The sequence below is a fragment of the Lampetra fluviatilis genome, chromosome 30 (genome assembly GCF_964198595.1).
Source record: "Lampetra fluviatilis chromosome 30, kcLamFluv1.1, whole genome shotgun sequence".
NCBI lineage: Eukaryota > Metazoa > Chordata > Hyperoartia > Petromyzontiformes > Petromyzontidae > Lampetra > Lampetra fluviatilis.
In genome coordinates, this window is record NC_136304.1 from 7,230,581 (window position 1) to 7,255,817 (window position 25,237).

The 25,237-nt window shown below is 53.6% G+C and overlaps 1 protein-coding gene across 2 annotated transcripts; it reads left to right on the top strand.

Moving 5' to 3' along the window:
• The first annotated feature begins 1,558 nt into the window (after positions 1–1,558).
• Positions 1,559–24,680, top strand: LOC144943213 (follicle-stimulating hormone receptor-like). 2 transcript variants are annotated; one of them, XM_078870503.1, is made up of 10 exons: positions 1,559–2,265; positions 8,863–8,934; positions 9,314–9,388; positions 10,692–10,766; positions 11,231–11,305; positions 12,281–12,358; positions 19,957–20,025; positions 22,046–22,123; positions 22,281–22,517; positions 23,326–24,680. In XM_078870503.1, the coding sequence occupies exons 1-10, from the start codon at positions 2,069–2,071 to the stop codon at positions 24,611–24,613; spliced, it is 2,244 nt and encodes a 747-aa protein (XP_078726629.1). In that variant the 5' UTR covers positions 1,559–2,068; the 3' UTR covers positions 24,614–24,680. The 2 variants fall into 2 exon arrangements, with proteins under 2 accessions (XP_078726629.1, XP_078726630.1); XM_078870504.1 differs by having other exon boundaries at positions 22,329–22,517.
• Positions 24,681–25,237: the final 557 nt, after the last annotated feature.

Consider the following 25,237-nt stretch of genomic DNA (forward strand, 5'->3'; position numbering starts at 1 on the left):
AAATATCTCTGCTGCCATGTGCGGTGTACCTGGGGGTGGGGGACGGGGACGTCAGCTTTGACAACCAGCCGGGAGAGATAGCCCTGGGCTGAACTTCTCACGGGATATTTTTTCCGGAGTTCGGCCTCGGACAGCTGGATGTAACGCGTGCATCGATTAATCGATGGTTATCGTGACGGGTGCATTTAATAGGTTGGGCGAGACTCGGCGTACTCTATTTAGATTCGAACAAAAAAATAAACACATGCGTCAATAACGGGAAAAAATATAGATATCGGCCCTTGTTCATAGCACATAGCCACATAGAATGCATTGATCACATCTATTTTATGTGCTCTGAAAAAGGCCCATTGACCAAAACGTCGCCGACATGATATGTCTTTCCTTTTTAATGCTCCAGCGTTATTCACGAATGTGTCGAGCTGTGTCCTGCACCACTGCTAACTCAGCAGCAGCATCAGGCGACGAGTGATTTAGACTCATTGCAGTAGTTGAAACAGTCCACTGCTGGGTGTACGTTGAACTTTTTTCGCACCGTACGTTGCCGACCGTGCTCATTGGAGGTGCGGGGGAAGGATGAACGTCCCCATGACCGTGTCAGTCATGAGTATTGTTTGACCATACTTCACCACGTTGGTTAGTGCTGTTGTTTAGAAACTGAATGAAGCATTCTGGACTATGACAACGACGTCGACCAAAAAGACGTTTCGGATGAATAGTCTTAAGCGATCATCGTCGTCATCATCAAACATCAAATGATCGCGATCAGAACTGCCGGGCGCTGGTGGATCACCACACAGATGGGCTTCGACACTCACTCCCTTCACGTGGGCGTCGAGAAGGTGTCCGTACCTTGGCTCACCAGGATACGGCGCTACAGCAAGAACGTGGGACTCCCACGTGTCCTGTCTGTGAGAGATCGAGTGTTGCTCCCTCGCATGCGTGGGGTTTCTCCATGTGCTTCGGTTTATTGCTACATGTAAACACCTTAATACATAGAGGACTTCAGAACTTGGAGGGTGGGTGGATTTTGGCACCGGATCACCGCAGACCGAGCTGTTCCATATCGTGGGATTTTCCAGGCAAAATATTGAAAAAATTCACGAAAACATCATCATGAACAACAATGAAATATCATCATTCAGAAGGAACTGAGTAATCCGTTCCTGCAGAAGTACGTGGAGCAGAACGTCGGACATCGTGCCAAACTGCACCCGCGGCTCAACTCGAAACCACAGCCCAACCCCAAAACTCCTAAACCGTTGCTAACAAGGTCAATGAAGTGAGCCAATTTGGTTATGCAACATAATCTCGACAAGTAATGGCATTGATGGAGCGGAGGAGGGAGGCGGGGCGGGGGATGATTACCTTGACCCCCACCCCTCCCTCTTCACCTCGTACCTGTGCCGGGCCCCTCCTGGAGGGGATAAATGCGGGATCCGACCAAGGTCCCCTGCTCCTCCTCCTCCTTCTCGTGTCTCGCGCCTCCGCCGTTCGTTCGACAGAAGCAGCAGCAGCAGCCGCGGCAGCCGCAGTAGCAGCAGCAGCCGCAGTTTGTTTGGTGGAGACTCGCGAAGCAGCGCTTCCACGCGGGGCTAGGAGGGCAGCCCGCGGATCTGCTCCACCATTCCACATCCGCCGCCCCCCACCTCTCCCTTTCGCTGATTCCAGCCGAGTCCCCGCGGACTGAGTCGCGTTCCATCGCGACTGTGAGATCGAGCGAGCGAGAAAACGGCGGAGGAAGCAGCAGCAGCAGCAAGAGAAGCGGCAGCAGAGTTCCTCGCGGCTCTCCGAGCCCTGAACCCAGCTCCCAGTTCCCGTCACCCGCTGCCCAAATCCTCCCCACCCTGACTCCCTGCTCCCATGCCCCGTAACTCCCTGTCGCCTCCCCCGTTAATCCTTGCTCCCTCCACAGCGACTCCCTAGCTCCTTCTCGTGACGCCCAGCACCCTCCCCTGTGACTCCCTTGCTGCTTCTCTCCGTTTGACTCCCTCGCTCCTTCCCGTGACACCCCTGCGCGCTCTCTCTCTCTCTTCCTCGGCGACTCCGTGCTCTCGCAAAGGCGGCCATGAGTTGGGGGCACCGTAGGACGTGGTGGGGGGCCCTGGTCGCGCTCTGGCTCCAGGCTCTGGCGCTGCCGCCGAAAGTCGAGGGGGGCGCGTGCCCCCTTGGGTGCGTGTGCGCGCACGACTGGATGAACTTGGTGCAGTGCGTGGGCGGGAAGACGCTGGAGCTGAGCCTGCTGCCGGCACGCACGCAGCACTTGTGAGTTCGTCATCATCATCATCACCATCAACATCATCATCATCACCATCATCATCACCATTATCATCACCATTATCATCACCATCATCACCATCATCATCAACATCCTCATCACCATCATCAACATCATCACCATCATCACCATCAACATCATCACCATCATCACCATCATCATCACCATCAACATCATCGTCACCATCATCACCATCACTTATCCATTGGAGCCACGCCCGAGTCGTGGGACTCGTTTTCAGGGAGGATGGGTCCTGTTGTTCCTTCGTTGGCTTTTTATTTGTAAGATGTTTTAGCCAATTGATCGTGAGTTGTGTTTATTATGATTATTATACAAGTGGGTAGGAAACTGGTCCACCCAGAGGAAAGCGATGCCTTGCGCAAGGGGGCAACACCATCCCCATACAGATGGGCACATATGGCGATGAGTCAACTTGCTGTACCGCCTGCTGATCGACGCCCACTCACGGGAAAGGAGTTTCACCCCATCTGTGTGTGATCCACCAACCCTCGCTGCTGCCTCCACATCAATAGATCGCAGGCAGCCACGTGCAGCGTAGCCCCCACACCGACCGACTCATCATCATCATCATCTGTGAGCGTGTGATTAACCATCGTCATCACACATAGGTCAGCACACCAATTCCATCATCAACTCAATCGCCCACACCGCTCCGGGAACGTCTTCACGGTGAGTTCCTCGCACGTTTGAACCGTCTGAGTTCAAGTCTCGTTCAGACACTCCACACGCCTCCCAAGAGTTGTTCATTGTGCTCCTTCTAGACGATCCAGGTGTTCTCGGATCATAGGCAAGGAGGTCGCGTTTACAAGCTCATCGCGATGTTAGTACGCAAGACGCCTCCCGCAATGGCCGCGTTAGAAGTCTAACCGCCTGGACTGCGAGTTACCGGCAGGTGCAATGGAAACTTGTATCTATCTGTGCGGAGCTGGGAGCGTTGACTCGATTGTTGGGCGTGGGTTTTCTCGGATTTTCCTCGATCATGCACTAGACCCCAACATCCCGATGTAGTAGGATCCTTCTGGAGGCGAGTCTAGTGATTCGGTGTGTCACCTCTAAATGCTACAAATCCATGCAAACGAGATAAATGAGCCGAGGGCTCTACGCAAATTTTAATTGGTTAATTAAACATAAATTGGGCAATTATATTATTGCGCAAAGCAAGCTGTTCAGGTGCTCGATGTGAATGTCGAGGTCTGCTCGCCGCGACGAGAGGGCTTCAACAGAGAGAGTTCGTGCCGTTCTGCTATTCATTCTCCTCCGTTGAAGCAGCGCAAACAACAGCGGTTCACACACGGTCACTACATTTATCTTCGAGTCGCTGTGTGTCTCTGTGGTTTTGCTGCATGGTCCATAGTTTGGCTTGCATGGCCATAATGGCACGGCTGTGGCTCGTGCCTTTAATTTTCCTTTCATGAAGGAGATGTTGCGCATCGGAGCGGTAATGTTCCAGCGCGCAACATGGTTCCACCAAGTGTCTTCGAGTATGAGGAAGAATATCGAAGCCAGGAGGATGCGATGGTGTGAGGGGGCGTCTATTCTGGGCGAGCGCGTTGCGCCACTCCGTTCGCACAGCCGCGGCGTTGCTCCGAATCTGGGTAGAAAGATGCTAGGATCTTGACAGCAGCAGTAGCAGCAGCGCAATTACAGAAGGGGGGGTGGGGGGAGGGTCGGGACTTGGTGGGTGGTGGTGAAGGACGTTGTTAATGTCTTGGTCGATGGGTCAGTGGTTGTCGTTGTCAAGGAAACGTGCAAACCCCCTCTCATAGTTTGCATGTCTTTGCGGATACCTGGGGGCCGCACGTTCGCCGGAGAAAAGGGAGCCAGGGGATTGGTGCCAGGTTCGATGCTCCTGTTATGATGCTCATTGCATTATCTCATTGTGCATCTGGCCGTTTGGTGTCCGAGCTCCTGGGCAGGGTTGGAACGCAATGGCTCTACCCCACCGAGTCGGTCAGCGAGAGGGTAGCGGCTCGCAGCGCGCCATCTGAAGCGCATCAGGTTCCTTCCTTGCAGGTGTCTCTCGCAGGGCGATTCTTGATTTGCTCTTTTTGCCGATCTGTTGTTATGTCAGGCGTCTCACGACCATGACCCCGATATATCTTGGAGTGGGGGTCATCACGCACCGGACTACGCAGCAAGGGTGGCATTTCCTGCGTGGTTGTGCAGTTGAACACGATCCTTATGAAGATATCATGTAACGTATAAGGGAATTGAGAGGTGCTGTTGTGCCAAAGGGAATGCGGCACCACAACAGGGAAACTACGGGGACGGGACTGCTGACTCGTGGCGCTGACTGTGAACACCAACAGCACCCCCTGGGTGGATGGAGCCCCGGGCCGACAGCTCGTGGGGTGTGACGTGGGGTGTGACGTGGTTTGTGACGTGCGGTGCGACGTGGATTTGTGACGTGGGGTGTGACGTGGATTTGTGACGTGGGGTTTGATGTGCGATGTGACGTGGGTGTGACGTGGGATGTGACGTGGATTTGTGACGTGGATGTGACGTGGATTTGTGACGTGGGGTGTGACGTGGGATGTGACGTGCATTTGTGACGTGGGGTGTGACGTGGTTTGTGACGTGCGGTGCGACGTGGATTTGTGACGTGGGGTTTGATGTGCGATGTGACGTGGGTGTGACGTGGGATGTGACGTGGATTTGTGACGTGGATGTGACGTGGATTTGTGACGTGGGGTGTGACGTGGGATGTGACGTGCATTTGTGACGTGGGGTGTGACGTGGGGTGTGACGTGGTGTGTGACGTGGATGTGACGTAGGGTGTGACGTGACGTGTGACGTGGATGTGACGTGGATTTGTGACGTGGGATGTGTGATCGGCGGATAGCCGCGGGGCTGTCAGTTGAGGGGCGACTTAAGGGCAGTGAAGCCTGGACAAGAGTGGCTGTCAATCAAACACAAGCGTCCGTCTTCAGAGTGGCTGTCATTTGCGCGAGATCTTCACACAGTTGTGTAATTAAAGATGCTATGAGCGTCACACTGAATGTACGACACGCTACTGATCATTCCAAGTGTGGAACAGTATATATATATACACATATCGAAATTGTTTTACCCACCTGAGTTCAAAAAGTATTGTCCAAAGCTTATCTTATCGATTATTTTTTACATCGTAAAATTAGGCGACATGAAAGTTGTTCAAGTATGAAGCGCTAGCAGTGGATTTGGACGGATTTGGTTGGAGTCTCCAGAGATGGAAACATTACTCCTATAAAACTACATCAGCTGTGAGAGCATTGGCAATGTCCTCGATGTTTGTGCAGCAAGGGTTACGGCGTAGATGAACTTTCTAGGTGATGTACATGGCAGGTGACTAATATAACACATTCCTGCGGAGGGAGCTGGTAGGAACGTTGGGTTGCTCGGTCAATGGCCAGGGTCAACGGCGGCGTGGTGTATTCCGCAAATATGCCCGACTGTGAGGGCGGGTACAAGCCGGCGTGAGTAGGTTAAACGTTGAGTTTTATAAGGGCACCACGAGGTGACCAGCCCCTCCCCACCAAGCCCCACCCCTCCCACCCCCCACCCAGCCCCACCCTCCCTACCCAGCCCCTCCCCACCCAGCCCCTCCCCTCCCCACCCAGCCCCAGCCTCCCCACCCATCCGCTCCCCACCCTCCCATCCCCACCCAGCCCTCCCCACGCAGCCCCTCCCTGTACGACGGAACCAGTGGGTTCCTACCAGTATAACGATGTTAAGTAGCGACGGTGTCAGTACCGAGCCTTAAAGCCATTGCTCATAATTCTTGTGTGGCCGTGTTCACCAGCGAGGTGTTCGCTCCCAAGGTTACAGCTGCCAAGCGTCGCGTCGATTAGGTGAAGAGTAGAATGACATCTGATCATTTAACCAACATCAGCGGCGGCCCAGTCGTCATAGGCAGCGGCAGCAGGAGCAGGAGCAGAGAGGTCAATCCTTGCTGTGTCAGTTCTCTGTTGACCCTGAAAAACCCGCTCCGACGAAAGTGGCGAAGGCAGCGAGATTAGACAATTACACGGACGCGTGATTGCTGGCTCGGCGGTCCGTGATACAGTCGTTGTGTTTGTGAGTTCGAATTGGTGTTCATAATCTGGGCTTTACGTTACATGCACGCGACCGCTTCTGTCTCATTTGAAAGAGAGTGACCGCGGGTGTCACTCGAAATCACAAAAGCGTCAGCAACAACAAACTGCGTTCCAAGAGAAATCTCAAATAATTCGGAAATTAATCAAAAGGATCATAAAAATTATATTTCCTGTAAGGAAAGTTGGCTCGAACAGATCCTAGCGACTCACCATGCTACTCATCTCATCGTTTGCCGATGTACTCCTCCCCATTACAAATACAAACTAACTCGTTCCACGCGTGCGTGTGCGCGTGCGTGCGCGCGTGGCCATCCACCCCCTTGCGTGCCGTGGCGGTCTTCACCGATGCCACTCGCTAAAAGCACTCGCTCCAACAGTCTGTTGAGGCTCCACGGGGTGGGGGGGGGATCTTGTGGGGGCCGACGTCCGCTCCGCCGCCCTCGTTGGGCAGGTGAAGCGCAACGTTTGCCCCCTCCACTCCTTCCTCCACTCCCTCCTCCACTCCCTCCTCCACTCCCTCCTCGACTCCCTCCTCCACTCCTTCCTCCACAGCGCCTTTCGGCCCCTCTCTGAGGGACATCGCTAATTAGCTGGCTCACCCCCGTCCGGGGTTATCCCGCACACGCCCACGTACACCACCACAAAAGCGAACGCGGTGGCGTCCACGCGCGCGCCCCTACAGGCGCTCATTCCGCGCAAAGGTTAGCGCTAAAGAAAACGGCGGTATTAATATGCGCGCGCACCCCCACCCCGTGGTTAAGCCCTAATCCGCAGCACACTAAGGCTAATGCTAAAGGGCTGTATGAATATGCACGCGCACCTCCGAATGGCTAAGTCCTAATCTGCTTGCGCACAAAGGCTAGCGCAGAAGAAAAACGAACGGCGGCGGTATGAATATGTTGCGCGTGCCTCGCCGTTAATGCTATCGTCGCTGTGTAAACGCCGACGAGCGGGTTTATCGCACCCCACCCCTGCCCGAATTACTCACGCGGCACACTGCAGGCGCTCGTGTTTCACACACGTGCGCAAAAACTCGCGCGAGCTTCAGCGGCCGTGTATGTTTTAATACACTCGCACACACGCTCCAATAATCACTGGTCAAAAAAAAAAAAATTCTGGCCTGGACTTTTGCAGCTGTTTTAGACTAATGTCAGGGTGCTGATTCCAAATCTGATCTCAGATTTGCTCTATCACATGTCATTTTTATGCTATCGGCATACCCCATTTTCATTGATTTTACCCGAAATTAACTCTGTCACTTATGATTGCAAGTTGTTGCGAGTCAGTGACTGCTTTAGTGTTAAAATATGGTGCTGCATTTTTAGGATAGTGTGTTTATAATAATATTTTATGTAGATATCCACATTTATTTTATATTTTTCTTCTGCAGTTTTTATTGAAAATGCAATATTTGATATCTCAAAAACCTGATGTGATAGACAAAAACTGATGCCAGATTTGGAATACCTTATGCCAGAAAAAGTGTGTTGACCAGTGTTACCAACACCGCGCCAACGCTGCAGCCCGGCGCTCGCTCTCTCGCGCACACAGTCTCCCCGCGCAGTCGCACCACACACAAGTCGCAGACACCACACACAGATATAACACTGCACCAATCCTTTGAACTAAAGTTTATTACCGGCGCAAATACACCCTACCTGGGGGGGGGGGGGGGATACTTCGCGGGAAAAGTTTAGCCTAAGTCTGCCTACGAACCCAGTTGCTCAAACGTCCTACCACGTACCTCGAAGCTGGACTCAGGGCGTCCCACGGACGCTGAGAGAGGGAGAAGGACGAGGGAAGACTTGACCTATCACTGTCTCGCAGAGGCAGGGCGGCAGGGAGAGGTTCTTGACGGCCCGGAGGTTGAAGACATTGGACATAATCGTCCCGGGGCTCCCACCTTTATTCAATAAACTTCAAAGGCCCAGGGGGACGTCGCGACGCGCAGCCAATAATGCGATGTCCTGCCCTTACCTGGAGCATTATTTTCCGTTACGCCTCGACCCATTGTCTAAGCGCCCGCCCCCCCCCTTCCAGATTCATCCAGTTTGGTCAGTGTTGCCGTCCCGCGGAATACACCTCCGCGGGGGGGGGGGGGTCCAGGGCTTTCCATCCCCTCTCCCCGTCTGCCTTTCCCCCCTGGCCCCTCCCCCTGTGCTGTGAGCGGTCTCATTGCGGTTATCCCGGTGAGTGTCTGTGCGCCCATACAATCTTAAGCCAATTTAGGGGCACCGCAATGTGACCGGTCCTGTGAGGGTCGGCCAATCTCCTGGCACCGGGAAACCGTGGGACTCTCCCTCTAGGGGCCCTTGGGATTAAAACCCGATGTGCCAGGCAACCCCCCGTCAGGACGCTACGTTGGTGCGCTGCGTGCGGGTGTGTGCTTTCAGTGCGGGGGCCGGGAGGGGATCGTGGCGTTTGCGGAGTTGCTCCGTGGTCGTGGCGCCACAATCTTTGTCTTTGTGTCTCCGTGCGTGCTGCCAGGGTGTTGATGGACACAGTTATCGAACGTGTCCCGTCGGGAGCCTTCTCCAGGCTGAGAAACATCACGAAAATGTGAGTGTCTCCGCTCGGAGCTGCTCCCCCGTAATCCCTCCGCACCGTCATCCCAGCACATTATCCCCGCACCGTGATCCCAGCACCGTGATCTCCGCACCATGATTCCTGCACCGTGATCCCCGCACCGTAGTGCTCGCACCGTGATCCCAGCACCGTGATCTCCGCAACATGATCCCCGCAACGTGATCACTACTCAAGCTCGTTAACGTCACCAGGTTCCAGGTGAGAACTCAACAGACCAGGAAAGGTCTCGTTTACGAGAGGTGACCTGCCAAACAACAGGGCCGGGATGAGGCGAGGTCTCTCCACGTTGCCCCTTTGGTCCTATGTACCGTGTGGCCTCTGACTCTTGACTCGCGGATTTTTGTTTTCACAGCGACATCTTAGTTTCCAGGCACCTGCGCAGCTTGGAGGCCATGTCCTTCTCCCGTCTCTCGCAGCTGCAGGACATGTGCGTGGTAACCCCCTCCTCGCGTCCCACGCCTCGCCACGGGGGGGGGGGGGGGCTTTGTTGGATCATCGAGGAGGATGGCCAGTAGCTCGGAGAGACCGTGTAGATGTTTGAGGCAGATCCTGCAAAGCCCCCCTTCTCCAGAGTCATCTTTCCCAGGTCCTCAGGTCTTCACTAGGACCTTCGCTGGTCTTGTCCAAATCCTCCTTAGCGTCTTCCCATTTCACCCCCAAAGTCCATTCCCAGCTCTTTCTCACCCTGCTCCGGAGTCTGGCTGGCTTAGCGTTGGGGTTAAGTTGCGAGGTGACGCAGAATCGGAGCTGGAATAAGTGCATCGTGGTGGCGTCAGGCTCCTTGGGGCGGCGGGGTTGCGTCTCGAGGTTCTCCCCCTTGCTCTGCCTGGGTTTCCTCCGGATTCTCCAGGTTTAGCCCCAACAATAAATACGTGCAATGTCAATCTCGGTTCACATTTTCAAACGTTAGAAAAATTGCCCACAGACGACTCGCATAGCGACCATGGCCCCCTGCTGGCAGACCGACGCCCACCGCTGAGCCAGGTGCTGAGAGTCACCTCGTGCCGCATAGGAGCAGATGCCGGTGGTGGGGGGGGGGGGGCTGTCCCCGTGTCGTCACGTGATAGAGAGAGCGTGATATCAATCCAGGTTCGTTCATTCGTTCAACGTTTATTGAGGTTCCAAACTCTTTGGTTCTTTCGGTAAAGTCACGTAGATAGAATAATAGTCACAAGCGACCGTCTTCAGGTGAGAGAGAGAGAGAAAGCTACTGATAAAAGGTCTTATATAGCCTCAAGAGTATGGATTCCTGCAGTCACGAAAGCTTCAAATCAAGATTTTATTGAGATTGTACATACATACAAAAAAAATACGTCTAGCAAGCTCCTTGAGTTAAACTAGATGATAGCCCATTGATACTGTTTCCCCTCTTACACTGGCACACCCGAGCGAAGCAGGTACGGGGCCCTCATGGTTTGAGTGGTTTTTCCACTGGGGCTATTTCCCGAGCCGAGCTGGAACCAAACCGTGATACGCTGCCCTCGCAAGAATACAACTGAACCTGGCTCGGGTGCCAAGCAGGGCCAGGGGCGGGGTTAATAACGTGTCTGTTGGGTGTGACGTCAGATATACCGCAAATATCTATGAGAAAAAAAAACCTTCGTAAATATCATGAAGGAATAAAACATTTGCCAATAAAATAAAAATGGAATGTTCTTCACGGGCCGCGGGGCTACTCGTCGCCCACATATTCACACGATGCGTCTCTCGCGCCGTCATTATACTTGCAGAGAAATCCGCAACGCCAACCGCCTTGTCTACATCCACAGGGACGCGTTCCACGAGCTGCCCAGTCTCAGGTTCCTGTGAGTCCCGCTCCGTCGTGTCCGATCCGCTCCCCCCCCCCACTCCCGTTGTGTCTTCGGGAGGCCGCGTGTTTCCCTGCAGACTTCTCGCTCGAGGCGCTGCCGTGAGATCGGCAACGGCAACCGCGGAGGAAGGGAGCGCGGTGTACTCGAGATCGGGTGGTGGGCGCTGTTGGGATTTGGTGGATGGTGGACTGTGTGGTTGATTGTGGACTGTGTGGTCGATGGTGGACTATGTGGTCGATTGTGGACTGTGTGGTCGATGGTGGACTGTATGGTCGATGGTGGACTGTGTGGTCTATTTTGGACTGTGTGGTCGATTGTGGACTGTGTGATCGATGGTGGACTGTGTGGTCGATTGTGGACTGTGTAGTTGATGGTGGACTGTGTGGTCGATTGTGGACTGTGTGGTCGATGACAGACGGTGTTGTCAATGATGGACTCTGTTGTGTTTATTCCGGCAGGGGAATCGCCAACACGGCCATTGAGTGTTTCCCGCACCTGGGCAGGATCCAGTCCACAGTTTTCAGCTTCATCCTGTGAGTCTAGCGGCCGGCCGCGGAGGATCAATCACTGACATTGATTTAGAGGCCCTGGGACGTTCGCTGAGCCAGCGCCGCCAGAGATCCCGGGTTTGAATCAAGGGTTCCAGCCACGTGTAGTTAAACCGGGGTTCTCAAGCGCAGCGAGCTGACGGTCTCAACTCGGTCACCAACGACTACACTCAAATAAAAACCCCGTCGCATTCAAGTTGGTGCAGCACTTAATGTGACTAAATTCCAGCTTTTGAGAATATAAATACGTCCGTACTGAAGGGGGATGGGCAACATTCACCAGGCAGGGCCCCTGAGCCTCTCTTATGTTTTTAGGGCCTATAACTTCTGCTGCTGCTGCTGCCTCAACTCCAAATGTCTTACATCCTTCCCAGAGTGATTCTGCCACTGGCTTCGGCTTCCCCCTTCTACTGCCAGCTTCTCGAGACCCTGCCATAGCCGGCCTCCACCTGAACGTTTCCGTCACACCTCGGGGGGGGGGGAGGGGGGGCGTCTTTGGGTTTGTGGACGCAGGCCCTTGGGCTCGCTCGCTCCCGGCTTCACGCTGCCCTGTGCGGCGACTCGGTCGTCGCTTGGATTGACAACAGCGCCATTCTGGGCTCTCTGGTCTCGAAGAAGAGGGGTCTTGCGACGGTGCTCCATAGCTTCGATGTCAATCAATCCGAGCTCTCGGTGTTGCCATCGCGGGCGATCTCCGCTGTCAGCTTGCGTGACTTCTAAATCGCGAATAGACCGTGGATCCTGAGCACTGCATCGTCGCTCGCGGGTCGCTCCGACCGATGGTGACGGTCGATGGTGATGGGCGAACGAAGGGCGGGGTCGATGCGAGCCACGGTCGTTGTGGTGTTATTTTCGCGTGACAAAAAAAAACCCACACACAAACACACCGAACAACGAAAGAAAGGAAAACATCCTGCCCTTAATCTAATCTCGTCGTTTCCTGTTGTCACCATGTCACAGCGAAATCCTGGACAACCCCATGATTGACCTCATCCCCGCAAACGCTCTGCAAGGTCTCAGCTCCGGGTCGCTCATCGTGTAAGCGAACCGCCAAGCGCCACTCGCGGGCGCGCGCACCTACGCAGCGCACCTGCTCAATACACACCTGTGTGCAGCTGTCACCTGCACCATACACACCTGTGTGGACCTGTCACCTGCTCCATACACACCTGTGTGCAGCTGTCACCTGCACCATGCACACCTGTGTGGACCTGTCACCTGCTCCATACACACCTGTGTCCACCTGTCACCTGCTGCATACACCTGTCACCTGCACCATACACACCTGTGTCCACCTGTCACCTGCACCATACACACCTGTCACCTGCACCATGCACACCTGTGTGGACCTGTCACCTGCTCCATACACACCTGTCACCTGCACCATACACACCTGTGTGCACCTGTCACCTGCACCATACACACCTGTGTGCAGCTGTCACCTGCACCATACACACCTGTGTGGACCTGTCACCTGCTCCATACACACCTGTCACCTGCACCATACACACATGTGTGCACCTGTCACCTGCACCATACACACCTGTGTGCAGCTGTCACCTGCACCATACACACCTGCCACCTGCACCATTCACCTCTGTGTGCACTTGTGACCTCATGCAACTGTCGCCCCCTTATGTCTGTCACACCCCCATGTCGTAAAACAGACAGGCCATGTTGCGAACATCAGAGGGCAGTGCTACAAAATCCGATGTTGTACGATACTATGCTCCCACATCTATGGTTCCCCGCCTGCGCCAACTATTACCGCTCGGCACGGTGGAGTCCGCTCGCATAACCCTCACGCATCATCACACGGTGTGGGGAGGCTCTCACTCATCCGGCAGTGGATTTACAAAGGGTGCCGTGCGTGTGCACGTACGGGATAATGTATGTATGCTGAGGTTCACCTCGCAACGTACGTAGCCAAACGCGCTAATTAAAGGTGAAGGGGAAGGACAACAAACTAAAAACTAAATCTGTTAAAAAAAAATTCGTTTTCAATCCAGATTTAAAGGTGCATAACCCAGTGGCTTCGTAATTTCGGAAGGAAGAGCACTCAAGAGGCTGAGGAAGTGCATCTGAAAGCGCGCGGTGCGGTGGCGTCTTTGGTAGATGGCCAGCCAAACGCCGCTGCTGCCAGATTGACCGGAGTTGAGCGTGATTGGTTTATGTTCCTTGATGAGATCAACAAGTTTCGATTGAAAGCTTTCGTGACTGCAGGTGACTTTACCGAAAGAACCAAGAAGATGAGATCAACAAGGTGTTGTGGTTCACTTGTGGCAAGCACTTCGTGCGTAATGAGTGCGACCTCATAATGTGTTCGTAACAGGGACGAAACAGCGGTGGGTCGAGCCCATGGGTTTCCCCTCGGCAGAGCTCTGCGTGAGAGATTTTCAGCGATGTAGAAATCGCTGCGGCGAGCGAAACCCGCCGCCGCTGCGCTATGCTCCGTCGTGTCGTCACGGTCTTCTACGCAGATTTGAGCCACATTTAAAACACACACGTGTAGAAATGGTTATCGAACCAGTTCAGAGGTTTGCTTGGACCGAATCAACGCCGTTGGAATGTGTTCACTCCCAGAAGGCCGCGTGGCCCATAGGACGTGTTCGATATGCTGCACGTGTTTTCTACGTGGAGAGACGGACACGTGGAGACGTGTCATCTGCTTATCCATATATATTGTTGGGATTATTGCCCCCAAAGTTATTCCGCAGGACATTGCAACCCTTCTAGTGAGAGAACGGCCCACAGACTTGGGTATCACAGAGCTGCCTCTGAGATCCCTTCTTCAAGTGACCTCTGACCCACACACAGTAGAGAGCAGCACTTTCCCACTGGCTCGGCATGCGAGATCGAGGCTTGTCGCATGACAGCCAAAAACATTTTAATTCTCAGAGCTGGAATTTGGTCGATTTGAGTGCAGAGCCAAATTTTACGTGATGGTTTTTTTTTCTGTGTCAGTCATTGGTGACCGGGTTGAGGTTATTAACTCGCTACAAATGTAGGACTCGGATTAAGCACAGGCAGTGGCAGAAACCTGGATTCGAACCCAGCAGCCTTAACAGTGTGACGCTCTGACCTCTGAGCCACCCGGTTTAGAGCCACATTTTTCAAAGTCTGAAAGCACATAGCGAATCAGTACAGAACAGATATGCACGCCGCTCGAACACCAAACCCTTAGCTGTGGTCAAAGTTAAACGTTTGTTGTTGTGATGCTGTTGCTGCATTGGCAGCGACGCCCAGGCACAAATCACACAATGTCAACGCATCCGTCAATAACACTGCGTGTGCGTGGGGCCTGAAAATAAAAAAGAAGATAACAGACAACGTTTCGGGCGATTGCCCTTCTTCATAGCAGAGAGATAAAGTTTCTGCTATATATATGTTTTCCCACTCAGGGCAGCGTTGTTGACGCACGCGGTGACTTAAGAAAATTGCATCGGGCTTCAGCCTTGACTGTTGCCAAAAAAAAAACACATTTCATGACGTGAGATAAGCCCTCTGGAGGCATGCGCCTGCGCCTAAAGTTAAAAAACACACGCGGAGCCACAGCAAGTGCTGACCCGCGGCCCGACACGGGGGGCGAGGCCAGCCACACCGACGCGTGCACACGCGCGGCTCTTTCGTCACTCCGCTGCTGGCCTGCACTCGAGCGCCGCGCAGGCCGCAACGGGGGTTGGTGGATCACCGCTCAAACGATTGCAAAGCTCCCTTCCCATGGGCGTCGCGGGGGAGCCGTGTCGCGCGAGGAGAACGCGGTACAGCAAAGTGTGGACCTCTGCGTGGGATAGTGTTGCACATTGCACCGGTGCAAATCACGCGTCGCGGAAAACGGTGTCGATTGCCGCAAGGGCCGCGGGATGAGGCCCCCGGGGCGCTGAGATGGACAACTTCTCGAATAATCGACGCGTGGCTCCAGGGCGTTTTGGTCGTGGGTGGAGGAGGCCACCGTTGGGCCAGCTCTCGAGTCCCGAGCGTGAGCCTCATCATCGATGTCCTTCAAAGGCAGCACTCCGCATTGAACCGCATTCCAGCGTCACGCAGCAGGACGCGGCCACCGTAGGGGAGCGCAGGAGCGTCCAGGTCGCGACTGCGAACACAACAGCCAAACCTCGGGTGGCTTTGGTTCTCTGTGCGAGTCCATGGGTGCTTATGTGAGTCGATGGTTTCTGTGTGAAGCTAAAAGGGGTCTCAGTATGTGTCTATTAGCTTTTTTTGTGGAACTCTCAGCGAGATCTGATGATCAGACACTGCCCACTTGAACCAGTCAGACATTTTATTTGTCTTTTGTCAACGTGACACATTTTTTTACTGATTTGCCGTGTCGCGTGGTGGAGGGTTGCGACTCATTTTTAAATAACACGATCTTACCCAAAAACCTTTCTATTGAATGAGCATCAGACATTTACAACATCACGTGGCTCAAACCTCGACATCAACATGTGCTCACGTTCATACGCCCCCCCCCCCCCCCCATTAAAACGAACCAACGTTCACCTTCCCCGAGCGCCACACGAGTCTAGATCCGAGACCTTGAGGCCGCACCCCCACCCCCTCCACCGCCCCCAGGGGCAGATAAGTGGTCAAGGCCGGACCTCGACGCGTCCGGGTTGAAAGGAACCGATTCTTCTGGGCCGAGTTGCGAGATAAAGGCCACGTGAAGGAGGCCTTCAAGGCCACGTGCGGGAGGCCTCTCGCCGAGCAGTTAGTGCCCCCCCCCCTCCTCCGTGCGGGCAGCAGAAGCAGCGTCTCTGGCATCATCGCCTGCGTCTCGCGACGATGATGACCGACTCGAGCTCCACGCATGCTGGATCGGTGGCCGAAGAACGGAGAAGAATGGGGGTGGGGGGGTGAGCGATTTCATGTTTCCCGTGGTGGAGGTCACAGAGGAATTTAAGGAACACACGGAGGAGGAGGTCGGGCGGATCAGCTTGTTCGTGATGGCCGGGTCAGAGATAGCTGAGCCAGTGCAACTGAGATGCTGCTTTCGAATTTGGCCGTCAGCCGCTGCGTTGTAGAGCCGTGTGGTGGGTTTGATGGTCTCGGTTCGATCGCCAACGACTTCACCAAAATAACATTGCAGTGGTGTTTTATTTTTTACTGCATCCAGCGTGTTTTCGGCTGTGAGGAATGAAACACGGCTGTATTGACATTGGGAAGTCGTGAGAATTTTTATGTTTTATTTTCATTATTTTATTATTTCCCTGCTACGTGACTTTACCGAAAGAACCAAGAATATGTATTGTGATAACTATTGACGCTTGTTGATCCAGAAAGGGCTAAGTCTCAAGACTCTTCTTCAGCAGGGTCCTGCCAAGTTTCACAGTGGAGTGATGATGTTGCTCGGTGTCATCCTAATCGCGTTTTTTTGCTGGTACATTTTCTCAGCATTTGAGATGTTTCGGCCAAAGCCAGTTCCACTGAGAACCCCGGGGTAAACCCATGCAGAACAGGGCGAGAACATACACACTCGAAAATAAAGTTTTTTGGGTTCGATCTCGTAAGTATAAATGTGTCGTAACCCTCCACCACCCGACACAGCCAATCAGTAAGGGATTTGTTACTAAACAATACGCACCAATTAGTTATTAATTGTATCGCCCTATGATGCTGGATGTAATTACCAGCGAAACGTCGTACTACTCAAATTTTCAATGTTGTGGATTTACTCTCCAACACGCCGGTGGGCTGAAGTAGTAAACGAATTGGCGCGTTTTGTTTACGTGACAAATCCCTTACTAATTGGCTGTGTCGGGTGGTGGAGGCTTACGACAATTTATACTTACGCGATCTCACCCAAGAACCTTGATTATTAATAATATTGGTCGCGAAAGCCTGCACTCACCTCCCCGTAGAGTCTTTAACAGTGGGGGCAAGTGCTGTTGTTAGCGAGCACCTATGAAGGGCGAAACGGCACACGAGGGGGTGGGCGGCCAGCACCACACCCGCCTACCTTGGCCTCCCCAGTGCTGATGCTTACACACCGCACTCGCTACGCATTTGAGGCCGAGAGTCGGACTCACACTTAAACAACAGCCGCCATTTCCCACGAAGTGGAAGTGAGCACGGCGATTGTGTCAGGCTAGGTGGACTTTGTGGCCACGTGTAGTGTGGAAGGCTCGCTGACAGGAGGTTACGGGACAGACCCAGGTAACATGGGTTGACCGTCTGAGATCACTGGAAATGCACCACCTGGCTTAACACACTGTCACCCACCAGACTCGAATTCACTCACTGACCACACTGCAGATCACCTCACTTTTCTTATTTCTTCTTCCCTCACATTGATCCACTCTGGAATTCGCTCCCATAAGTGTCTCTTACCCCTAGTTAAAGAACCGCGTTAAGTCTTATCTTTCACGACTGTGATTGTGCTGTTTGTTGTTGGCCACTTGGGATATTAGGTCTTTGTGCTCGGCAAACCGGTGACTTAAATGACGCCCTGCGGAGATGAGCGACTGAGTTTTGGGAAGAGCAACGAAAGTGCTTTGAAAGAAAAAGAAATCCTCAACGCATTCGTCAATAACACTGTGGCCTGAAAAGAAACAAAATACTGCATATGATAGGCGACGTTTCTGGCAATGGGCCTTCTTCATAGCACATAGAGAGACCAGTAGAGTGACAGAGTGGACGATAAGAGTTGTAGATAGCACTTGTTAACACCATTGGACCTGATGGGAAATTCATTTTTTTAAAATGTTTTCTTTGCTAATGGTCCGTTTTCAGATGGACATATGAATAGTTACCGCATAGTAGCCCTTGAATAACAGACAAACCCCTTCAATAATAAATAACCAATTCCTCAAAACAACACATTTATATCAAAGGCAAAATGATAAAACGTTGCTGGCACATTGCATTGTGGGAATACTCGTTATGGTTAGCACGGGGCGCGATCCACCTAGCCAATGCAATTCCTGGGCGCAATAGCCACCATCTCAATACAAATTGATTTAACAGCTGTCACTCGTAAACCACTGGCGTTTCAGGTTCTTCAACAATCCGGGGACCACGGCTCTCGGCTGTTTTAATTGCTCCGGTGCTGCCGTTTATAGATAATCTTGAAGCGCAGCGAGTGACTCTGTGCCTGAGTGTTGGTAGCGAGCGTTGCTTCGGGGAGAGATGATTTTTTTGTATTTGGCAGGAGGAAGGGTGGTTGTGGTGATGACGACGACAACGATGATGGTGACGATAATGATGATGGTGGTGATGATGGTGATACGCGCATTATAAATCCCGTGGCTCCGATTAGCACGCTTGGCTACGTACGGTGAAAAATAATGTCAACCATACATACAACGTAGCGAGCCTCTCATCAGCCGCGTGCTGCTTGCTGCTGCTCCTGAGTGGAGCGGCTGGCGACCTTGAGCTGACAAAGCCCGGCGCCGTTTCCCTCCCCGCACGAAATTCAGAAAGCACAAACAACGAATACAAACCCGGTCAGGATGTGCTCCCTGAGTTTCGGGCCGTAAATAAAAAGTAAAATAAAAAAAGAGAATCTGAAAGTCTCGGCCCAAGATACGGCAATTTTTTGGAACGGTCCGAAACCTTTCGTTTGGTTTCCGGTTTGATCCCGAAAGTGTGACGCGGGCGAGGGTAGCACGCGCGCGACACTGTGCCGTCACGTGGCATCGCCGCGTCACGTGCCCTTTGTTGCGAGCACGACGCAGGCACACGTGACATTCGTGAGCGAACACGAAATGATCGTAGACTCTGCAAACTCATCCGCATACGTTCCTAAAATTAGAAATAGAAAATGTTTAAATCGGAAACAGTTGCCCGGTATGAACAGATGCTTGTTGCTGTTTTCCGTTTGCATAACGTACAGGGTTGGTGGGGAGTGGGAGTACACGTGCAGTAGAGGAAAATGGTTGTGCGGATCACACTGAGCGGGCAGCTCTGCTGATGAGAATTATGGCCCCAACACACGCTGCGTCTCCTCTTTCCAAAACCGGCCGTCGTATTCGCCAAATTCTCACCGCGCGGTCCCATTAAGGATGGAGCGTTGGGCCAACGTTGATCCCACGGGTCTAAACGACGTGCCAACGACGGCTCAACGTTTAATGGAGCGATGCACGTGCATCGTGTCAAGGGAGACACGTGCTCTGTGTATCTGGGGCTTGTAACTGACCCAGTCATCTATCATCGTCATCATCATCATCGGCCATTATCTATCCACCGTTGGATGGAGCTCTCCCCAAGCCTTTGCCCTCCAGTGACGGTGAGGACATCGGTCGCGTGCTATATGAGTGTGTGATTGTAAATACTCAAACCGTAGGCGTATTTTTAATTCATCGATTCATTGATGATAAATAGATATTACGTTCAGGAGGTTAGGCCATGTGCCTAGTGGTTTTCACACTGCGTTACAAACCCGGTGACCCGAGTTCGATTGCTTCCAGCGGCTAATAACAGTAACAATGATCTGCACCGCTCCTGGCCAGCTTCCACCGAGTTCGTCTCGGCCTCAAACGAGTCCCTTACAAGGTGAGTCGTCTAAAACAACAGCACGTGGGAGACAAAGGTGGTGGCCAGGCGTGGCGCTTGCCACACCATACCGTTCTAAGCGCCCGCCCCCAACACTCTCTGCGGCTATACGGCGGGAGTGGGAACCTTTGTCTTTGTCTCTGCAGGAGACTCTTCAACAACAAGTTTGCGAAAATCGAAGACTTCGCCTTCAACGCCACCATGCTGGACCTGCTGTGAGCCTCCCTCTCGCGTCACGGCGGCGGTTGACCCTGAGCCTCGCACCCACGGATTCTATGTGTCAGGTCACGTGAGGCTCGAGAGATGAATTCTAAACGATGATGTTGTCACTCGCCTCCAGGGGCATCATTTTGCGCTCAATATCTCCCGCAAAAGATTGGCTCGGAGTAGGCATTATCGATCGAAGGCACTGCCACTAAATTACAAGGTACGCCTTTCCCGTTATAAGCCAATTTTATCGTCCCCGATATTCCTATTCTCGTGCACACGTTCACAGAGAAGCGACAAATAGTCGTCTCAGCGTTGTAGTTGTCAGTGTAGTTGACGTTAAAATGTGGCGAGGATGTATGTTGCATTGCTTTCACGCCGTACGTAGCCAACCGCGCTAATCGGAGGTGTGAGAAAGGTGTTCCATGCCCCAAAAGCGTCCCTCGCCGTTCCGAATGACGTTAACTACGAGCGCACATTACATCGAGGGGAACAGTGCCATTGAAATGGTGGAAACAGAAAAATACGAAACAAACGAGATTTCGAACACGATTGAATCGTAATGAATAATCGAATGACTGGGGGGGGGGGATTGCCACACTCCCACGTGTCGGAGTCCGTGGGCTTGAGCAGGAGGTGATGCCAGGCGAGGTGGAGAAACGCGATGCGATACCGATTGATACGGACAATACAGCTGAGCTCTTAGATTGACGACTCATTTTTGGGGTGGAGCCGTGCGTCATCAGTTAGCGCATCGCGCTCTGGTGGGGCAGAGGGGGAGTTGTGTGGAATTCCTGCCCAAGTTAACGAGGTTTTTCTCATCCATTCGTACCTGATGATGGTTGCTTGTCTTGCAATCGAAACGTCGTATTCTATTATTATTTAATTACATTTCTTTCTCGGTGACTTTACCGAAAGAACCAAAGAGTAATTCCTGCAGTCACGAAAGCTTTGAATCTAGTTTGAAATACAGGGTGGTCCAGCATGTCTTGTGACCCCCCCCCCCCTTTTAATTTTCTTAATTAAACGTAATATTTCGATTTAAAGCTTTCGTGACTGCAGGGATTCATCTTCTTGGTTCTTTCGGTAAAGTCACGTAGAATTGAAATAATAAAATAATAAAAATAAAACATAATAAAATAATTCTCACGACGTTTCGGCCACAACGCAAGTAGCCGTCATCAGGTGGAGAAGAACAGGTCTGTCGAGGAGACAGAGTCAATTCTACGTGACTTTACCGAAAGAACCAAGAAGATAAACGTAATACTTTGTGTACCAAACGGGTGTGGAATAGAAATGAATAAGCGAAGGAAACAAGTGTTGAGGGGTCAATTAACGGAGGGGGTGGGGGGGGTCACAAGACATCTGGACTACCCTGTATAGTACCAACGGAGGAGGGAGGGAGGGACTGGGTTCTGTTGCAGCGTCGCGGTTGTTGTCGCCTCGTCCAATCACAACGCACCAACGTGCGCCTGCCGCCAGGGAGGGAGGGCTGGGCAGGGCGCAGGGGCAATCGCGATGCCCTTCGCCTTGAAAAGCACGCGCAGTGCGACGGGCGCTTTTCACGTGGAAAAGAGGGGGGGTGGGGGCTTATCTCGTCTCGTGGGGGGGGGGGGAGGTGGAATTCGTGGGGGGGGGGGGTGTGTGGAATGAGGGGCGCCACCGTGGGGAGATGTTAACCACCTCGCCTGGTATACAGGAGGACGTGGGTTCGATCCCGACCCTGACGCCTGCTGCACATCTGGAGTTCGCGTGTCTCTCTCTCCCCGTGGTCGCGTGTATTTTTATCCGCATTTAGAATCAACACGCGTTTAGAGTATTTGGCTGCTTGACATTTTCCACACGATGAGCCACCTGGGCAAGCTTTCGTTTGTGGCCAGGTCGCTTATGAAAAAGAGCTGTAGAGCTCCGTGGGGCCTTAGCTGGTAAAATAAAATGCAAGTTTAGTTTAGAGTTGGTGCGGTGGTGCGGGGCTGGGACGATTCGCCACGCCTCTCTCGCCGTGTCTTCCTCTTGCTGCGCATGCAGGGACCTGCACAACAATGACAGACTGTGGCTCATCGGCGAGGATGCCTTCAGTGGGATCCAGGAGAACTCTTTCACACTGTGAGCAATGCTTTATACGTGGCACCCAATGGAGAGAGAGTGCAACGATCAGAATTCCCTCCCACGGTCATTTTTTTTACAAGTTCTGACAACCGTGCCCAATTTAAGATGACGCGTTAAATCGCGTCTGATAATGCTGTTTGTTGCTCGCCCACAGTTGCTCGTGTGTGACCACGTGCGCCCCACCCGTGCGTGACCACCACAGGGACGTGTCCCGTACCTCCGTGCGCTCGCTTCCGCGCCGCGGGCTGCAGCACGTGTGGAAGCTGATGGCGTACGCCACGTGGCACCTCAAGCAGCTGCCCCCCATGGACAGCTTCTCCTCGCTGTGCTCCGCCAACCTCACCTACCCCAGCCACTGCTGCACATTCTGGCACCGCAAGGCGACACAGGGGTAACCATCATAACCATCACCGCGCACTGGGGCTCCGCGAGCCGGGAAGTTGCGTGTGATAACCACGAGGCGACCTTGATGATTGGTATGATTGTAAAGACAGGGTGACACCTGCTGGCCGGAAAGGGAATCACGGGTACGGGCACCGTTAAGTAACAACCAATCAGAGGAGGTGTATCTGGGGCAAAGGTGGGGCTAGCCGAGACACTCCGGGAACCTGCTCGAAGGTTCCACGAGAGGGCGTGGCCAGAGGCGGGGCCTAGCCACGCCTGGGGGAATATAAGGGGAAGTGGACCCAGGGCTCGTGTGTGGGGTCCTGGGTCCTGGCTGCGTCGCTGTCCACCGACATCTCTCTCCGTCGTCCGGCCACGTGGAAGATCTCCCACGTGGTTTCCATCACGGTCATCGTCATGCCGCCAGTCAGCCGCGTGGCCGAGTGAGGGTGATGGGACCACGCCGAGTGATCGGCTGTGCGTGTAGCCAGTAGAGGTGTTAATGCATCGTGTTGTACTCAGTGTGAGAAGGAACAAGTGTTGGCCTGTGTTGTGCCTAGTGTGAGTAATAAAGAAGAAGTACCCTCTACACGACGTGTCGCGGAAGTCGCTCATTACATGATGATAACGATGGTGAAATGAAGATGGTGATGTTAATGTGATGATTATCGTGAAGATCATGTATGAAGCTAGTTTATGTGCTGTGAAGGGCCATTGCCCTATGATGTATTCGTTTTACTTTGAAGGCCACACTTTTATGGCCCGAGCTGAAGCGGTCCTCCTGTGAGCTGACGCGATGGCTCTCGCCCACCCAGGTGCCACGCGGACATCTTCTACATGGACCAGGAGCTCCAGAACGAGAGCCTCGCCTCCAGTGACTTCGACTTGGTGCAGTGCGCTCCGGAGCCCGACGCCTTCAACCCCTGCGAGGACCTCATGGGCCACCAGCTGCTGCGCCTCAGCATGTGGTTTGTGAGCGTCCTCGCCGTCCTGGGCAACTCCATCGTCATCCTCGTCATCCTGAGCAGCCGCTACAAGCTGGCCGTGCCGCGCTTCCTCATGTGCAACCTGGCCTTCGCCGACCTCTGCATGGGCGTGTATCTGCTCATGATTGCGTCCTTCGACGTGTACACCCGCGGCGAGTATCACAACCACGCTATCGACTGGCAGACGGGCCTCGGCTGCCGGCTCGCGGGCTTCCTCACGGTCTTCTCCTCCGAGCTGTCGGTCTTCACGCTCACCGTGATCACGGTGGAGCGCTGGCACACCATCATCTACGCCATGCGCCTCGACCGCAAGGTGTCCTCGGCGCAGGCGGTCACCATCATGGTGTCGGCCTGGGCGCTGGCGCTGGTACTGGCCGCCCTGCCCCTCGCTGGCATCAGCAGCTACTCCAAGGTGAGCATTTGCCTGCCCATGGACATCGAGACGCTGCCGTCGCAGGCCTATGTCCAGCTCATCCTGGGCCTCAACATCCTGGCGTTCGTCGTCATCTGCGTGTGCTACGCGCACATCTACTCGACGGTGAGGAACCCGAACTACGACTTGGGCAGCCACGACGCCAAGATCGCCAAGCGCATGGCCGTCCTCATCTTCACCGACTTCACCTGCATGGCGCCCATCTCCTTCTTCGCCATCCTGGCGGCGGCCAAGCTGCCGCTCATCACGGTGTCGCACACCAAGATCCTGCTCGTGCTCTTCTACCCGCTCAATGCGTGCGCCAACCCCTTACTCTACGCCGTCTTCACCAAGAGCTTTCGCCGAGACATCTTCGTCCTGCTGAGCCGCGTGGGGCTGTGCGAGCGCCGCGCGCAGCGCCACCGTGGCCAGGTGGTGTCGGGCGGCCACAGCGGCCTGCGCAATGGCAGCCTCACGGTCATCATCAGGGGCGGCAGCGGCGGTAGCGGCAGTGGCGGCGGTGGTGGAAGCCAGGACCTGAACGGCGGTAGTGGTGCCAGCGGTGACGGCGGCAGTGGCGGTGGCGGCGGCGGCGGTAGTGGTGGTGGTGATGGCGTTGGTGATGGGCTCGGCATGAAGACGGCAGGCGCCGGTGCCGTGGTCGGCGGTCGGCTCCGGGCCCCACGCGGGCCGTCATGGTCGTAACGCGGCTCAATTACACTGCCGTATGAAAAAAGGCCATGCCTGTCATTCGATTTACAGTGGTGGGGGGGGGGGGGGGTAGTAAACTAATTTATTCCGATCAATATATACACACATTTGGTATCCGTGCCATCCTTGAAGGGCAAAAGCTGTCGCGAAGGCACGACGGTTATGCTATCTTAGCCTCACTGAACATTTCTGTCTTGAGTGTGGTGGAGTGCGAACGATGGGAAATTGGGGAGTATGCCTTTAGCTTGAGTTTACGAGTCTTACGTTACTATTTACAACCCCCCCTGTATGTATTGCCATTCAATCCAATAATATAATTCAACAATCCCTTGAGAAGCTCTGCCAAAAGAGTATTTGCCACCCCGCCACCATTCCTAGCATCATGAGAGGTGAGCAAATGCGTGCGATTAATAAACCCGACGCTCTTTTTGAGTCGGTAAGCTGTCTGGAATTGTCCCCAGGCGAGAGAGCCCCCTCCCCCCCTCCCCCCGAGGCGAGCAGTCGCTATTATTCGGGACACCTGGGGACAGGGTTACAAAGGCGACAGAAAATGATAAATTGAGGATGGGAAAAAAACCGAAATGAGTACAACACGTCCGAGATGGTCAACAAGTCAAT

What these genes read in the sequence shown, in the direction of transcription:
- LOC144943213 (XM_078870503.1), top strand. Translation starts at nt 2,069, where the DNA reads ATGAGTTGGGGGCACCGTAGGACGTGGTGGGGGGCCCTGGTCGCGCTC. An exon ending in CTGAGAAACATCACGAAAAT is followed by an intron (nt 8,935 to 9,313) that starts GTGAGTGTCTCC and finishes TTGTTTTCACAG; the next exon opens with CGACATCTTAGTTTCCAGGC. An exon ending in AGCTCCGGGTCGCTCATCGT is followed by an intron (nt 12,359 to 19,956) that starts GTAAGCGAACCG and finishes TTGTCTCTGCAG; the next exon opens with GAGACTCTTCAACAACAAGT.